Source organism: Macaca nemestrina, chromosome 2 (genome assembly GCF_043159975.1).
Source record: "Macaca nemestrina isolate mMacNem1 chromosome 2, mMacNem.hap1, whole genome shotgun sequence".
NCBI lineage: Eukaryota > Metazoa > Chordata > Mammalia > Primates > Cercopithecidae > Macaca > Macaca nemestrina.
This window is the reverse complement of record NC_092126.1, coordinates 16477254-16496327: the sequence shown is the minus strand read 5'-3', so window position 1 is coordinate 16496327 and position 19074 is coordinate 16477254. Positions and strand designations below refer to the sequence as shown.

At 34.6% G+C, this 19074-nt stretch overlaps 1 protein-coding gene across 3 annotated transcripts in view; it reads left to right on the top strand.

Annotated features, from left to right (window-relative positions):
• The window catches only part of LOC105470958 (STT3 oligosaccharyltransferase complex catalytic subunit B), a 104108-nt gene that overhangs the window by 43846 nt on the left and 41188 nt on the right, over positions 1 to 19074 (top strand). For all 3 annotated transcript variants that reach the window (XM_011723324.3, XM_011723325.3, XM_011723326.3), the window contains exons 3-4: positions 1990 to 2277; positions 18803 to 18868. In XM_011723324.3, coding sequence (XP_011721626.2) covers positions 1990 to 2277; positions 18803 to 18868 — 354 coding nt within the window. The remainder of the gene's footprint in view (positions 1 to 1989; positions 2278 to 18802; positions 18869 to 19074) is intronic.

Below are 19074 nucleotides of genomic sequence, written 5' to 3'. Positions count from 1 at the left end.
ATTACATTTGATAACTATAGTTTTTCTTGTGTGGTTTATACCTTTATCTTAAATTAATCCTCAGTGGAAGCCTATTTTCTCTGAGAGTCCTGAGGTCCTGAGATTTGGGATAATCCCTGTAATAATCTTTCTCATTTGCCTTTGCTGGAGAATTTTAGGGGTTTCACTGGTTTTAGGACAGTTTTACTTAGTTTGAGGTTTCTTATACTTACTTAAGGTTATTATAAATGTAGAGTCCACATTCACACATTTGAATGAGTTCCATATTCTCCTTTAGGACTTTGTTTCTGCTCTGAGCATTGGAAGGCAAGCAGAGTTCCTTGATGGATGAATAGAATTTGTCTAGTTTCATAAGCTGGTCCTGACTTTTTGCTGGTAATTAGGTCTTCACTTTGATCCCTGTGTTGGGTGAAACCCCCCCGTTTTCATTCCTTAAGGCCTGTATCAGGCCTGGTAATGTTTGGCTTTTTTCTTGTCTCCTGTGAGCTCCCATGACGTCAGCACCTACTTTGAATTTCCTCTTCATTTTTGGCATCTGGAGAATTCCCTATCTTGAGCTTGATTATGCTTTTTTTGTTGTTGGGATTTTATTTGTTGGTTTATTTTTGGTTCTTTCATTTAGTAGTACTTCCATGAATCTTGGCTGTTTTGTGTGTGTCAGTTCAGTCTACTGTATTATATGGATATATTGACTTACCTTGAAAAGTATTTTTAAATTCACTTCCTTCTTTTCCCCCTCATATTGCTGACAGAATCACACACTGGTACCTAGTACTGAATCTGAAGAGGAACAAAATTTTTATGTGTTGAGAATGTGGATGAATTATCATACTTTTTTTCTCCCCTTCCCCCTTTCTCCTTCCATGCATGCAGTAGGTATTGAACATCCACTTTGTGCCAGTTATTTTTCTGGATGCTGGAGAAAAATTTCCTGCTCTTCTGGAGCTTACATTCTTGTGAGCATAGGCAGTTAAGAAATAGAAAGTAAATAAGTAAAATAAGTAGTCCGTCAAATGATTGTAAGTGTTATGGAGAAAAAGCAAGAGAGTTAAAGACGGGAGTGTGGGGGAGAGAGGTTGCAGTTACAAATTGTAGAGCAGGGAAAGGAAATTTATAACCTTTGTAGTTTCTGTTGTGGAGTAAAAAAAGAGTCTTTTAGGACTTACCTAAGGAAGCAGATGTAAATGCATGTTTTAGTCACCGAATAGTAACTCAGGAAGAATGTCCTGTTTACTATTCTTGAATCCTTTTAATGTTTAATGTTTCTCTTTTAGAATGAGGGTGGGTCTAACTGTTAACTGGCCTCTTCTAGTTTATTATTTCGCTTGTATCCCTAAGTATTTATGTGGTATAAAAAAATTTAATTTTTCAGGAGTCCCAAAACATTATCTCTGAATTCACCAACTGACTGTTCCCTCTTTTCCTAGCTAGAGTTGCTTACTTTCCAAATCTAGGGCTTGAAAGGAAGGGACTTTTTTTTATAAATATGACTTAAATAGTTTTGTGTGTAATTTTTCTTTATCTTATCTTTCTTTTCTCATTTTCTTATGTACACACAAGTATGGGCAAAATTGGAGTATGTTAGAACCCCAAATTCAAGGATAAGCTACACTAAGACCCTGTTTTGATTAAAAAAAAAAAAAAAAAAAAAAAAAAGTTAGTGGGATCAATAAGAAAGTTACCTACAGTTAACATTGTTAAACATTTCCAATTTTAATCATTCCATTGTTAAGCATTTTCAATTTTAATCATTCTTGTTTCATTTTCTCTCTGATCTTTTTATGTATTTCCTCCATATATGAGCTAGTTCTTTGTATGCAACACAGAATGGTGTGGGTTTTTTTTTGTAGTTTATAAAGAAGGCAAATTGTTTTGAGATGTTGTTTTCAAACTTACGGTAAACAAAGTAATAATAAAGAAGAGTACATATATTAATATTTTTGTGTTTCATTTTATATGTAATTAAGTTTTCCATTTTTTTCTTCCTAGGTTTACCCAGGATTGATGATAACAGCTGGCCTTATTCATTGGATTTTAAATACATTGAACATAACAGTTCACATAAGAGATGTATGTGTGTTCCTTGCCCCAACTTTTAGCGGCCTTACATCTATATCTACTTTCTTGCTTACCAGAGAACTTTGGAACCAAGGAGCAGGACTTTTAGCTGCTTGTTTTATTGCTATTGTACCAGGCTACATATCTCGGTCAGTAGCTGGATCCTTTGATAATGAAGGCATTGCTATTTTTGCACTTCAGTTCACATACTACTTGTGGGTAAGTAACATTTAATGTTTTGCTGCCATTAATACTCGTGACCTTTCTCGTGAAACACTTTAGGCTGTACGCAGATTTGTCTTTTACAAATTACAGAGTTGCGTGCAGAGATCTGTATTACTGTTCGTAATGTAATAATGGATAACATTTTAAAATATGTCAGGCGTCTCTCAAGTTACGTGTAACTAGATTAATATATAGATAAATCATGGTTTTTCACAAAAGTCCTGTTATGGCTGATTTACCAGTGATGATAATATCCTTTTTAAATAAGTCAGAACTCCAAAAGAAGGGCTATCATAAAACAATCTGTTGATATTTTTGTTTCTTTGTTTTGGGGAGATAGGTAAGAAATAGTTACCCAGGAAAGTTGAAGCATTTTTTGATGGGTTAGAATTTTAAATTGTTTCTGAAACCAGCATTATTTATTTTGCTGCTACCAGGCTATTTAAACTTAATTATTTTTTCCCCTACGTATGAAATATGATGCTACTTAATCTTGGGTTCAATTTAGAGCTTGCTTTTATTTACGTATTTATTATTTTAGCTTTAGCTTATAATTTTCCAGTGATAGAAATTACCAAAATTTGTGTGTGTCAATACGTTTTTGTATATTTTATTAAGTATATTTTTAGGTAGCTAGGTGAATGACAGCATAAATTTTCTCTTTAATAATTATTTTACATTGTTCAAAACTACTTGGCTAATGAGTATTTTTGCTCTAGCATGGAATTCCAGAGGAGAATGTTTCTATGTGATCTGTATAGACAGTGTCTTAATCTTGAGTTTAAAAGAGAAGAAAAATACCCATAGAAATGAAGATGATACCAAGCAGTAGGATGTTGCCAGTGCTGCTATACTTTTCAAAAAGTGTTTTAAAAAACTGTTTATTGTGTGCAGCTGAGAAAAAAAACAAACAAAAAAACCTCAAAATCTAGAACCTCTGTTGAATGCCTTTTAATAAACTATATAATATTTTTAATTATAAAAATAATACATGCGTTTGTGCCTTGATCCTGATAATATAATGCTTAGTGGAAAAATAAGTTGTGATAAAATATGTACAGTATGAGAAATCTTTGATGTAAGTTTTTAAGCAGTACAAACCATACTATGTTTGTTAATAGCAGTTTATAATGAAAGTATAAAAATGTGATAGATAAGTTGCATGTACACCAGCTTTGTGATAATGGGTTTTCCTGAGGGTGAGTGGGTGGTACTGAGGTGGCCAGTATTAAGGGAGCTTCAACTATGTCAGCTAAAAAAATTTTAAATATTCTGAAGCAAATGTATTATTTTTGAATTTGAAAGTCTGAATAGCTAGGTTTGTAACTATTTTAATATTCTCTACACTTGTGTATTTTTCAAATACTTTATAATAAATTTAAAAAATAAAATATTCTATTTTGTGGACATTTAGACAACAGAAAAACATAAGGAAAAAAATCACCCAGAGTTAACTATCATTTGCATTTTTGAATTTTGAGCACATTACATTCATAAATAAGTCCCAGTTGGTCATGGTATATAATCTTTTTCATACGCTGCTGAATTTGGTTTGCTAGTATTTTCCTAAGGATTTCTCCATCAGTGTTCATAAGGTGATACTGGTTTATAATATGCTTTACTTGCAGTGTCTGTCTGGCTTTTGGATCAGGGTAATGCTGGCATCATAGAATGAATTAGGAAGTGATCCCTTCTCTTCAGTTTTTGGAAAAGATTGAGGATTAGTGTTGGTTCAGTTCTTTAAATGTTTTAGTAGAATTCACCAGTGAAGCCATCAGGACCAGGACTTCTCTTTGTTGGGAGATTTCTGATTACTGATTCAGTTTCCTGGCAAGTTGTAAGTGTCTGCAGATTCTCTATTTCTTCATGATTTAGTCTTGGTAGGTTTTTGTGTTTCTATTAATAGGAATGTGTTGATGTAAGCTATTCAATTCGTTGGCATACAAGACGTGATAATACTCCCTTAAAACCCTTCTTGTCCCCTATGGAATAAGTAGTAATGTCCCACTTTCTGATTTTAGTGATTTGAGTCTTCTCTCTTTTTTTCTTAATCTAGCCAAAGATTGGTCAATTGTGTTGATCTTTTTAAAGAACCAACTTTTGGTTTCATTGATTTTTTTTTTTTTTCCTGTGTTCTTTTTTCTCTTTTAGTGTATATTGCTGCTGAAGTGAGCACTCTATTTTATCTCTGTCACAGTCTTTATTATTTATTCAATTTTGTCTTTCTGGAAGCTTTGGGTTTAAATGTTTATTCTTTCTCTTTTTCTTTTTCTTTTTTTTTTTCTTGCTCTGTCGCCCAGGCTGGAGTGCAGTGGCTCAATCTTGGCTCACTGCAACCTGCGCCTCGTGGGTTCAAGCAATTCTCTGCCTCAGCCTCCTGAGGAGCTGGGATTACAGGCGCCCGCCACTACGCCTGGCTAATTTTTGTATTTTTAGTAGAGATGGGGTTTCACCATGTTGGTCAGGCTGGTCTTGAACTCCTGAACTCGTGATCCACCTGCCTTGGCCCCCCAAAGTGCTGGGTTTACAGGCGTGAGCCACCATGCCCGGCCCTAGTTTGTTCTTTTTCTAGTTCACAACTTAGTTTGTGAAGTCAGGTTTTTGATTTGAGATTTTTTTTTTGTTTTTGAAAGTAGGCATTTTTGCTATAAAATTTTCCCTTAGTACTACTTTCACGGTTTCTCATAAGTTCTGATACATTGTGATTTTGTTTTCATTCAGTATTCTTTCATTTTTATTTTTGATCTATTGGTAAGTATCTTGTTTAATTTCCACAAATTTATTTCCCAGTTTTCCTTCTGTTACTGATTTCTGACTTCATCCTGTTGTAGTTGGAAAAGATATTTTGTATGGTATCTATCTTTTTAAATCTGTTGAAACTTAATTTTCGTCTTTAATTTGTGGCCCAGCATATTGTCTATCCTGGAAAATGTCCCATGTGTACTTGAGAAGAATTGCATATGCTGTCTTTGTTCAATAAAGTGTTTTGCATATGTCTTTTAGACCTAGGTGGTTTGTTGTGTTAAGTTCTATATTATCTCCTTTCTGGCGGTTTTATCCATTATTGAGAATAGAGTATTGTTGTCACCAGCTATTATTGTAGAACTGTTTGTTTCTTCAATTCTGTCAAGTTTTTTCTTCCTATATTTTGATGGTCTGTTATTAGGTACATAAATGTTTGTAATTGCTATACCTTCTTGCTGTATTGAAGTGTTTCATTGCTATATATATTTTGGGTTCTTTCTCTTTTGTAACCTTTTTTTAAAACAAAAAAAATTCAAAGTCTGTTTTTTCTTTTCTAATTTTGTAGAGATGAGGTTTCACCATGTTGCCCAGGCTGGTCTCGAACTCCTGGGCTCAAGCAATCCTCCCTCCTCACCTCCCAAAGCGTTGGAATTACAGGTGTGAGCCACCACACCCTGCCGTTTTTTGTTTTGTTTTGAATTTTGCAGGGTTAAAGTCTGTCTTTTCTCTCTTTTGTTTACTATTTGCATGGAATAACTTTCTGTGCTTTCAGTCTCTTTGTCTTTGAATTTGAAGTGCATAACAGCATGTGGTTGGATCATGTGTTTATTCTTTCTGACAATCTCTGTTTTTGGAGAGTTTAATACACATTGGAAGTAATTACTCATAAAGAGGGACTGATTTATGTGGTTGTGCTGTTTTCTATATGCCTTATAGCTTTTTTTTGTCCCTCATTTCTCCATTAGTCTTCTTTTGTGTTTAGTGGATTCTTTTGGTAGTGAATCATTTGAGTCCCTTTTGAGCATATTTGTGGATTGCCTTTTCACTCTGTGGATAGTGTCCTTTGCATGACTTTTAAATTTTTATGAAGTCTAATTAATTTTTGTTGTCGCTTGTGCTTTTAGTGTTATATTTAAGGAAACTGTTGGCCTAATTGAAGGTCATGAAAACTTACACCTCTGTTTCCTTCTAAAGATTTTATATGTCAAGTTCCTCCACTTAGGTATTTGATCCATTTCGAGTTAATTTTTGTATGTGGTGTGAGAGAGGAGTTCCAACTTCATTCTTTTGCATGTGGATATCCACTTATCTTAGCACTGTTAAAAAAAAATATCCTCTTTTGTTGAATGGTTTTAGCACTTCTGTCAGAAATCAATTGATTATAAATGTATGGGTTTTTTTCTGGACTCTCAATTCTATTCCATTCCCTTGCCATCAGTATGTTGTATCTTTATGCCACTACTGCACAGTTTTGGTTACTGTAGCTTTGTAATGAGTTTTGAAATCCAAAAGCATAAGTCCTTCAACTTTGTTCTTTTTCAAGATTGCTTTGGCTATATGGGGTCCCTTGCATTTTCATAAGTTTTAGGATTAGCTTGTTCATTACAGCTTTTCTTTTTTTTAAGTGGAATGATATTGTTTTGTTAATTCAACAGAAATTTTTGTAGAATACAATATGAAGCAGGTGCTGTTTTATGTGTTGGTTATACAAGGTTATATGAAGTTGATAATCTAGTAGAAGAAATTATAGATATCATTGCTTTGAAGGATCATATTAACAGAAGGATGGAATGATAAAACATTCTCACCCAGAAACTGGGAGGTTTTCTAGTGAGTTTTTCCTTTGTTTTCTTTTTAAAAACAATACATTTAAATAAATTAGGTTTACAGTGGAAATAGCTTCAGTATTTGAAAATAAGAATACTTGTGTTTGAGTTCTGGCATAAAATACTCTCTGACTCTTGACAAATTGATACTTTTGAATCTCATTCAGTTTTCTCTTAAGATAGAGAAAATGTTTTGGCTACAGAATTATAATAGATAATGACATTTATTTAAAATTTCATTATTACTAATTGAAAGTGGAAGTAATTACAGTTCTAACTATTCTGAAAAGTTGTTTGTAACCCACATGAAGTTATAAAAAGGTGAAAACATTTTTGTAATCTCTAATATATAAATATTAAGTTGTCTAATTCCTCACCCAGTGTTTTTATTTTTAAACCACTCTTTTACAAGGTATATGTTTTTAAAATTTAAAAGATAAGTACTTTGTCATAGCATTATTATTTGTTGATGCCCTATTACTGTTACAAGCTGGTGTTGACAGACATTTTAGGATACACTTTTGGATTTGTGTTCTGCAGAGATTAAAACATTTTCATCATGACTGAATAATTAAGAGTAAAGTCTATAGCATAATTGCCAGGGTTTGGTTTTTTCTTGGTTTGATTTCCGGCTCTGTCACTGGAGGTTGTTTAAATCCCCACCCTGTGTCTGTTCAATCAACTATAATATGGAAGTAATAATTATACTTTCCTCATATAACTTAAAAGTAAATACACGTAAAGGTATAGAATATTGTGAGAACATAGTGAGAGGTTAGTACATGTTTGTTACTATTATTTACAAGCACCAGAGTACATGATTCAGAAAACTAACACAGATATAATAGTACAAGGAGCAGTGTTTATCCTATTGCCTCTTAGAGATTTTGTTTTGTTTCTTTAAGGTTCCCTCCTGTACCTTTTGTAGTCAGTCTTCTCCCTACCCCATTTCTGGCAACCACTGGTCTGATTTCTGTCTCTCTGTCTGTATAGCTGTGGGAGTTTCTTTTCTAGAATGCCATATAATACAGACAGTAGGCGTGACCCTGTATATCCGTCTTCTTTCACTTAGCATAATATTTTTGAGAGTGTCAATCATGTTGTTGATGTTTTAGTAGTTTGTTACGTTTTATTGCTGAATAGTACTCCATTATATGGATGTACTGCAATTTGTTTTCCAGTTTTTGGCAATGATGAATTAAGTGGCTGTCAAATGTTTGCATATGGGTCTTTGGACATATATTATTATTTCTCTCAGGTAAATGCATAGGCACAGATTGGTGGTTTGTGTGATAAGTATACGTTTAACTTTATAAAAAGCTGCTAAGCATTTTGCCAGAGTTGCTGTATGCATTTTGCATTCCCTCCAGAAATACATGAGAGTAATATTTACTACTCCATCACATGGCATTTTAAAATTTTACTCATTCTTGTAGGTAGGTGGTAGTATCTTATGGCTTTCGTTTGCTTTCTCGCAATGACTGATGAGCATCTTTTCACATGCTTATTTGCCATCCTTGTTCTTTGATGAAATGTCTGTTCATATCTTGCCCATGTTTTGGTTGAGTTGTTTTCTTACTCTTGAGGTGTGAGAGTTCTTTATATATTTTGGAAATAAATACTTTATCAGATGTGTGCCCTACAAACATTTTCTCTAGTCTCTAAGAGCAGAAAATTTTGATTTTTATGGAATTCATCAGTTTTTTTTTTTTAATAGATCTTGCTCTTGGTGTCTTATCTAAGAGATCTTTGTCTACCCTAAAATCACAAAGATTTTCTCAGGTGTTTACTTCTAGAAATTAAATAGTTTTAGGTTTAACACTCAGGTCTGTCATCTATTTCATGTTGATTATGGTGTGGTGCAATATAAGTGTTGTTGGTGCAATATAAGTGTTCTGTTTTTCCAACATCATGTGTTGAAAAGACTGTTCTTTCTCCACTGAATTACCTGCTTTGGTAACCTTGTCAAAATCAGTTGAATATATACATATGGGTCTGTTTTGGGACTCTTCTGTTTATCTGTGTCTGTCTTTATAACAATACATTATGTTTTCATTAGTTTCTAGAAACTTTTGAAATCAGGTAGCATGAGTAATCTAATGTTGTTTTCTCTTTTTCAGAATTATTTTGGCTTTTCTTAGCTGTTTGCATCATGTAAATTTTAGAATCACATTATTAACTTATTTAATGAAAAAGCCTTCTGGGATGTTGATTGGAAGGGCATTGAATGTATAAGTCAGTTTGGAGTAGAATTGTTATCTTAATATGTAGCCTTCTGTGAATATGGTATTTCTTTCCAGTTATTTAGATCTTCTTTATTTTTGCTTTAATTTTTCTGGATGATCAGGTTAGTGACTTGATCTATTTTAAGCACTTAAAGCTGTAATTTTTCCTCTACTACTTTAGCTGTACCCCATACATTTTTTTATTGAAAAATAATTTGCATATTATAAAATTTATCCTCTTAGAGAATGGAATTCAGTGACTTTTAGTATATTAACCAAGTTGTATCATCATTACCACTGCTTTTAGTATATTAACCAAGTTGTACCACCATTACCACTATCCAGTTACAGAACATTTTAACACTCCAAAAAGAAAGCCCATGCCCATGATAGTCACTTTCCATTTTCACATCCCCTGAGCCCTTAGCAACCGGTAATCTGCTTTCTGCCTCTCTGATTTGCCTATCCTGGAATTCCATATAAAAGGAATTATATAATCTGTTGCCTTTTAGATTTTTTTTTTTTTTTAATTTTCAGATATAGATGGGGTCTCATTATATTGCTCAGGCTGGTCTTAAACTCCTGGCCTCAAGCTACCCTCCCACCTCAGCCTCACAAAGTGTAAGTGACCTTACCTGTTTTACATCTGGCTTCTTTCACTTACAATAGTATTTTCAAGGTTTGTCTACGTTGAAGTATTTACAAATACTTTATTTCTTTTTGTGGCTGAATAATATTCCATTGTATGATTATCACATTGTATTTCTCCATTTTTCAGTTGACTAAACGTTTGGGTTCTTTCTAATTTCTGTCTGTGATGAATAATGCTGCTGTGAACATTTATGTACATTTTTATTACATTTTAAACAAATGTATAAACATCTGTATGCAAATTACTGTAAGAATTGCAGAGAGTTTTTATGCTCTAATTTTCTAGCTCAGATATTTTCTAATTTCCCATGTGACTGACAGTGTCACCAAGGATGCTGAACTTCTATCCTACTCGAGATCTTTCTCATGACTACTTGGGCTTATGAAAAGAGCTTGTGAATGTAAATTCCTCTTATGTCTGGTTTCCTTAGCTGTTTTAACACTTGTTTATTTGCCTTGTGACTTTAGCTCTCTGATAAGCCTAAGAAAACTTACTATTTTGTAGATCATCTAGAATTTTTCCCTTATTGTTGAGGTGAAAATAACATTCTCTTGCAGCTTTCCACATCCCAAGCACAAGTGGAATTCAGTGCGTCTCCTAATACTGAGAACCAAAACACAAGATGGCCCGGCCCACGTTTGTAGGCCTAGAGCAGTACTTTCCAATAGAACTTTCTATAATGATAGAAGTGTTTTATATCTACTCTGTTTAATAAGATAGTCACTGGCCATATGTATATGGACATTTTTTTGTGTAGGTACTAGGTGCTTCACTATAATATAGGTAATAGAACTGAGTTTTACCCTTAAAATATTTGTCTAAAATATTTATTTCTTTTAAATCAATTAGGAAATGTTAACTTATTCTAGAAACAGAGGACCTCATAATTTGTGAGAATTATATAAAGTTAATTCCCTAAGCTTAATCCATTACAGAAATATCTCTTTAGACTAGTCATCTGGATTCACTAAATTTCTGCTAGATTTGCTGAGTATAGAGGAAGAAAGCCGTTTGTAAATTCTGTTGGAATACAGTTTTTGTGCCATGTTTGGGCTACCGCTAGATTTTTGCCTTTTATTCCAGTTTACATTTTTCCAGTGTCGTTTTCTAGAAATTTTATAGTGTTGCACTTTACATTCATGTCTGTGATTCATTTTGAGTTATTTTCTTGAAAAATATAAGATCTGTGTCTAGATTGATTTTTTTTTTTTTTGTATGTGGGTGTCCAGCTGTTACAGCATCATTTGTTAAAAAGATTATTCTTTATGTATTGCCTTTTGTCAAAGGTCAGTTTACATTTATGGGGCTGTATTTCTGTGCTGTGTTCTGTTCTGCTGATCTGTTTGTTCTTTTCCCGCGCTGTCTTGATTACTATAGTTGTGTAATAAGTCTTGAAATCAGGTGTAGTATCAGGCTTGTTTCAGTATCATGTTGGCTAGTCTCAGTCTTTTTTCTTTCCATATAAACATTCAAATTGATTTGCTGATGTCCACAAAGTCACTTGCTGAGATTTTGATTGTGATCACATTGAATTTACAGATCAAGATGAGAAGGTTTGTTATCTTAACAACATTGTCCTCCAGTGTTATCTATAATCGTTTATTGATTCCAGTAATTTTCTTTCTGATTCTTTGGAGTCTTTTACATAGACAGTCATGTCATGCATGAAAAAAAGTCAGCTTCATTTCTTCCTTCTCAGTTTGTGTACTTCTTATTTTCTTTTCTTGTCTTACTGCATTTGCTAAGACTTCCGTTACAATGTGAATAGAAATGGTGAGAGAGGACAACTTTATCTTGTCCTGATCTCAGGGGGAAAACATAATTACTAATTTATTTCCGGACTCTGTTCTGTTCCATTGATCTGCATGTCTATACCTACCTCATAAACATAGATCTAGAAGTCTGTACTGACCCGATTACTGTAACTTCATTGTACATTTTAAAATTGGGAAGTATTGTATTTTTATGTATTGATCATATATTCTGTGACCTTGCTAAACTTGCATGTTAAAATTTACTTTTTAGATTCCTTAGGATTTGCTACACACAAGATCATGTTATCTTTAGAGACAGAGGGTCTTCGCTACTTTTTTCCTGAACTGTATACCTCTCATTTTTTTCCTTGCCTGGTTGTATTGACTGGAACCTCTAACGTCATGTTGGACAGGGTAGTTTTTCCTGCCCTATTTCCTGAAATAATTCTCATAGGATTGGTATTACTTCTTCCTTAATTGTTTGGCAGTATTTACCATTGAAGCCATGTGGACCAGGGAAGATTTTTAATATGAATTCAACTTTTTAATGGCATAGTTTTATTCTGATTTTCTATTTTTTCATGAGTAATTTGGTAATACGTATCTTTTTAGAAGTCTTATTATTTTATCTGAGTGACCTAATTTGTAGGCAGAAATTGTTCATAATATTTCTTTATAAGTCTTTGGATTTCTGTACAATCTGTAGTGATGTCACCTTCCTTATCCCTGGTACTGATAATTTGTATCTTCTCTCCCTTCTTCATTAGTCTAGATAAAGTTTATCCAACTTTTGGTTTCACTGATTTTTTTTTTCCTTTACATTTTCAGTTTCATTGATTTCTTGGTCTTTGTTATTTCCTTCTAATTTGCATTTGGTTTACTCTTTTCTAGCTTTTTGAAGTTGAAGCTTAAGTTATTTTCTCCATTTCTACTTTTCTAGTATAACTATTTAAAATTATACTGGATTTACTTCTTTAACTGTATTCTATTTTAATACGTGGTGTTTTCATTGTCATGTGGTTGAATATTCTTCGAATTCAGTTTCTTTGACTCATGGGTTTTTTCTAAGCATGGTGTTTAATTTCCAAATATTTGGGATTTTCTTAGCATACTTTTTTTTGTTGATTTCTAATTCTGTTGAAGACCATACCTTGCATAATTTGTCTTTTTAAGTGTATTGAGACTTGTTTTATGATCTAGCACAGAAGTCTGTAAAGTATGGCCCATATGTAGGTTACCTGCTTTAGTAAATAAAATTTTACTGGAACACAGCCCTGGCCATTCATAAACATACTGCCTTTGGCTTCTTTTACACCAGAATGACAGAATTGCATAGTTGTGACAGATCTGGCTCGTAAGTGTAAATATTTACCATCTTGACTGTTTAAAACAAGATTGCTGTATCCTGGTCAAGCATGTTCTACATCCTGGACAGTAATCCACATGTGCTTGAAAAGAACATGTATTCTGCTGTTTGGAGGTTGCATTTCGTAATTTAATGGTCAGGTCAAGTTGGTTGATATTGTCCAAATCTTCAATATGCTCATTGTTTTTCTTTCAAGTTCTATCTTCAACAATATGGTTGGAGATTTCAATAACTGCCTCTCAGAAACTGTTTCTTCTTTTAGTTCTGTTAGTTCCTGCTTTATGTATTTTAAGGATTTGTTTTAGGTCCCTGTACACTTAAAATTTTTACATTTTCCTGGTATATTGACCCTTTTATTATAGCGAAGTAGTTCTCTTTGTCTCTAGGAATGTTGTCTTAAAATCTGCTTTGTTTGATTGATTTGGTATGATTCTTGTTTCTATGGCTTATCTTTTTCTGTCCTTTAAAATCAAAGTATTTGTATCTCTGGATTTTAAAAGTTTCGTTGACTGCATATGGTTAGATCTTGCTTTTTTATCCAGACTGACCATCTCTGCCTTTTTATTGGAGGTTTTAGTCAATTTACATTTAATGCAGGTTTTAAATATTATTTGATTTGCTCCTGCCATTTGCTGTCTTCTTTCGTGTTGAAATGCATTTTTAAGTATACCATTTTAATTCCCCTAATTGTTTAGCTGTTATTGCTATTTATGTATAGCACTTGATGCAGAGAACGAATTATACATCTTAATATGACAGTCTACTTCTACTTAACATAATTCTGGTAAAATATAGCACCTTTGCTCCAACACAGCTTTATTTTTTTTCTACTCTCCTCTGTGCTGTTACTGTCATCTGTATTATATCTACGTATGTTATCTACCTAACAACACAGATTATATTCATATAATTTATACTTATTAAGAAAACAATCAAGAGAGTCTTCTATATACTCCATATTTACCATTTCCAGTATTCTTTATTCTGTCCCGTGATCTGAGTTTTCATTTGTTACAATTTCCTTTTAGCCTGAAGGATTTTCTTTAATATTTTTTCTAGAGCAAATCTGCTGTAATGGAATTTTTCAATTTTGCCTTCATTTGTCCCCCAATTTTTTTGAACTAGGGTAAAATTGACATAAAATGTATGTTTTAATCATTAAGTATATACTTTATTGGCATTAAGTACATTAATTATACAACTGTCACCACCATCCATCTCCAGAGCTCTTTATTTTGCAAAAATGAAACTCTATACACATTAAACAATATCTCCCCTTTCTACCTTCCCCTCAGCGCCTGGCACCACCATTCAAATTTCCCTCTCTATGATTTTGACTAAATACTTCACATAGGTGGGATCGTATAGTATTTGTCTTTTTGTGACTGGCTTGTTTCACTTAGCATAATGTCTTCAAGGTTTATCCATGTTGCAGCATGTCAGGATTTTCTTCCTTTTTAAGGTGGAATAATATTCCATTGTATGTATATACCATATTTTGCTTACTGATTCATCTGCAGATGAACACTTTTATGGTTTAGCTACTTTGAAAGTGGTTATACAAATCTCTTTCCAAGACCTTGCTTTTAATTATTTTGAGTATATACCTTGTAGTGGAATTGTTGGATCAAATGTCAGTTCTATTTTTAAATTTTGACGTAATGCCAAACTGTTTTCCAGAACAGCAGTAGCAGTTTACATTCCCACCAACACTGCACAAAGGTTTAATTTTTCCCTGTTCTTGCCAACACATGTTATTTTCTGGTTCTTTTGATAGTAGCCATCCTAATGGGTGTGAGGTGGCATCTTGGAGTTTTATTTGTAGTTCCCTAATGAGTAGTAATGTTGAGCATATTTTCATATGCTTATTGCCCATTTGTAAAAGCCTACACCTTCTCCAGAGTATTCACAGTGACTTTCTAATTTCCCGTCATATATTTCTTCATATATGTGGTTGATTTTGAATGTCATAGTCTTCAGTATTTGGTTTCCAAAGTGGGGAAAAGCAGAAAAATGAAGGGGAAAGAAGTGCCAGCCCTTTAAATTCCCTGTCAGTCACTTCAGCCAGAGGAGGAGGGGCTTGCAACAATGGGGCCAAAGTGCAAGGGTGATCACTTCTTTGTCTGCTCTTCTATGACAAAAAGCAGCAATCAGTGATCAGAGTGCAGAACCTCAATACTTGGAGGACAAGTTTCCTCACATCAGATTGATTCTGCCCGAGCAATTATTGTCTAGGTGGGGAGCTGATTTCTGTTGCTGCTTGTTTCACTATCTTCCCAGAATCCTCACCCGCCTTCCTTTTTGAAGGATAGTTGTATAAGAATGTATTAGGTTGGTGCAAAAGTAATTGTGGTTTTTCCCATTACTTTTAATGATACTTTTCTCTTTCATTTAACACTTGATAATTTTCTCTTTCATTTAAAACTGTGAGTATGTCATACCACTGCCTTCTGTCAAATATTTTTTTTTTCTGATGCAAAGTCAGTCGTATCGTTACTTCCCTGTGGGGTTTATTTTCTTCGTTCTCTTTTCAACTTTCCTCTGTCTTTATCTGCCAGTACTTTGCCTACAGTTTGTCTAGGTGTCGTTCTCTGTATTTATTATATTTGGTGGCTTCTTGGGTTTCATGGATCTGTAGATTAGTGCTTACGTTAGAATTTGGGAAGTCATAATTGTTTCTTTAAATGTTTTTATCTGTCTGTCTTTGTAGCCTCTCCTTTCTTGAACTTCTCTGTTTTTTGGGTTGGATACTTTCTGTTGACCTATCTTCATGCTCACTAATTCTTCTGCCATCTCAAATTTGCTGTTAAGCCTACTTAATGAATTTTTTATTCCATTTATTACGCTTTTCAGCTTTAAAATTTCTAGTTCATTCTTATTTCTCACATGTATAGGAGAATATATATATATATTCTATATGGAAATTTCTGTTATTATATTTTTCTTTAATTTTCTTAATATAGTATTCTTTAATTCCTTGAACATACAACAGCTGTTTTAGAGTCTTTATCCTCTAACTCCAACATCTGGGCCCACTCACAATTAGCTCTTATCAACCATGTCCCCTTCCCCAACCTATACATGTCCAAATTTGGGTCACACTTTCTTCTTTCTTTGCATGTCTTGTAGTTTTGGGTTGAAGCTTACCTGTGTTATTTTTTAAAATAGCTTATCTGAACATGCAATTTTCTTATTTCAAAGCTTCTACTACTGGACTCCTTAATATGTGTAAATGAAGACCAAATGGTGAGCATGACTTATTGTCTGGGAAAAAACTCAATCCGTATTTTTTCTCTGCTTTCACACCAAAACAATAATCATCAGTACAGAAGACTCATGTGACCTCAAAATATTTGGCGATTTCTCCCCATTGCCAAGCAGTTAATTCTGCTGCAGACACCAGCTGGTGTCCTCTAAATAATTTCTGACACTGTCTACCTGGAGATAGCATGAGATCCCACAGGTTGGGGGCCTGTCCCCAAGACACCGTCCCAGCTTATGCCCCCAGACACCAGTTGTAAGTCCAGGCCTCTAGAACTTCTGATAGCCCAGCTGAAATTAGGGATTCCCGTCACCCCCTCAAGGTTTTTTTTTGGACAGAGTCTCGCTCTGTCCCCAGGCTGGAACGCAGTGGCACGATCTCGGGTCGCTTCTACCTCTACCTCCCGGGTTCAAGTGGTTCTCCTGCCTCAGCCTCCTGAGTAGCTGGGACCCCGCCACGCCACCATGCTCTGCTGATTTTTGAATTTTTAGTAGAGACAGGGTTTCATCATTTTGGCCAGGATGGTCTCGACCTCTTGACCTCGTGATCTTCGCGCCTCGGCCTCCCAAAGTGCTGGATTTACAGGCATAAGCCACCGGGCCCAGCCCCCCTTCACAGGTTTGATTGATGTGCTGGATCGGCCAACAGAACTCAAGGAAACACTTAGCTCAATTTATTGGCTTATTATGAAAGATATCCTAAATTATACAGATAAACAGCCCGATGAAGAGATACGTAGGATAAGATCTGGAAGAGTCCCAAGAGCAGGAGCTTCTGTTCTTATGGAGTTGGGGTGCACCATCATCCTGGTACATGGATGAGTTCTTGATCACCTTCCTGTCAGCCTCCTTGTATTCAACTGTCTAGAAGTTCACCATACCCTGTCCTTGGGCCTTTTATGGAGACTTTATTGGTTGTCCATGATTGAAGCATGGACACCCTTGTCAAAATGTGACTGGACAAAAAGAGTGTGACCTAAACTTAGCAAAGCCTATCTGTTCAGATTCTTCTTGGCCTCTCTGTGCGGCATTCCTTCCTCCAGGTATGGGACAGAACCCTCTCTGAAATAGAGGGTCTTATGACCCAAAATCAAATTAGAGCCCTGCCAAGTGGAGAAGTGAAAAGTGAGTAGGAGAAGTTTAGAGAGACATTCTGTAACAAGGGGAATTACAAGCCACGAACTGTGGACGAAAGTCCATATATCCTAATACCACACTTACAAAGTCCTAACTTTTCTCCTAAAGTCTTCTCAGTTCCTTCTGAGTGGCTCAGCTGTTTTCTGTTTTCGCAGGTGTTGCTATTTTCCCCTTTTCGTTATTGATCCCTCTCTCCTTGTTTATAATTCTTCAGTGCCTGCTTTGACATTTTGACCATTCTTTTACATAGATTTTGTTACTCTCATTTCTGTTTTCATAGCGCTTAGTTTCTGATACCTACCTCTATTATAGCACTTGATATATAGTACCTTTCATCAATCCTAAAATGTATACTTTCTCCACAGATTTTGACATCTCTGAAATTAGGATGTATGTTATGAGTGATGGCCATAGATTCTATGAAATATGCTATATTGATTACTTGCTTTTCAATTTGCTTCCTCCTCTAGATTGTGAGCTTTTTGTGGGCTTAAAAATTTTAAATTCCACACCTCTACTTCTTCCATCTGTGCCTGCTACTGAATCCACTGTGGGTGGTTGATTGGATGCCTTGCATCTTTCCTGCTTCATTGCCCTCAGAGTTCTGCCCAAAACCACCACGTCAGTAAAGCTTCTGGTGATTTTATCCCAGCCAGAACTGCTTTCCTGACTTTGGCATTCAGGCTCTATAAGGACCTTTTGGTACTCAGTGTTTATACTCACCATAGGGCCTCTTTTATATTATGCTTCGACTCAAGTTCTTGCCTTTGTATCTTATCTCCCTAGTACAGGACTGAGTTATAGTTTGTGTCCAACATAGCCCAGCAAAGTTTTCTGTGTATTAGTAAATACTGAAAAATACGTTGCATTTACTTTTCTCTTTCAGCCAATTGGATTGAGTCTGAGGAAGTTTCAGGGTATGAACTGTATTTAGTGGCTGTAAAATATGCCTTGGTTTTATTGTAATAGATTATAGCAGTCTGGGTTCGGTTAGGAGAGAGAAAGAAGTATTAATTATGATAAAAGAGTAACTAAAATAGAAGGAAACTCTCTATGGTATCCTGAGGCTGAGGGAGGGTACCCAAGAAAGGGCAAACTTGGAAGGTTTTCACACCTCATTGCATAGGGTGTGGTTCAGCCCATTGAACTGGTTTGGCACTGCTGAACAAGCAAAAGACCACTCTGGAATGTAGACACTTAAGGAGAAGTGGTGGGAGGTGGCCATGGTGACCTGTGGCATGGTATGTGGATATCAGTGAGGGCAAGAGACTTTGCAGAAAATGAAAAAAATGTAATTTGTTTTTTAAAAGATGATTCTTTTAAATAACATAACATGCATAACAGAGAATGAGAGCTATTCTTAAAATGTCTCAGTGTGCTGCTCAGTATTATAAACGCATATATTAAGTACGTCTGCATATCTGAATAACCACAGTACTTTTAAAAATAACTTTGACTTTTTGTAGCATGTGGTTACCAAACATTTAACTTTTAAAAATTCCACAAGAGCATTTGTAAACATTTTTATCATATCAGTTGCTTTTATTTTTTAGGTAAAATCCGTAAAAACTGGGTCAGTTTTTTGGACAATGTGCTGCTGCTTATCCTATTTCTATATGGTAAGATTTCATATTTGAGACTACATGAAGTCTAATAGGTCTTTGGAGGTTAAAACAGTTCTCTTTTCCCCTGAAGTCTATAGGATTTTTATTTTGTTTAATGTAATCTTTCATTACTACCATCTGTTTTCCTTCTCCTACTCACAGGTCCTGTATACACATGCTTTGATGGAGAGGGCTAATATTTAACCCTCAAATAAAATATT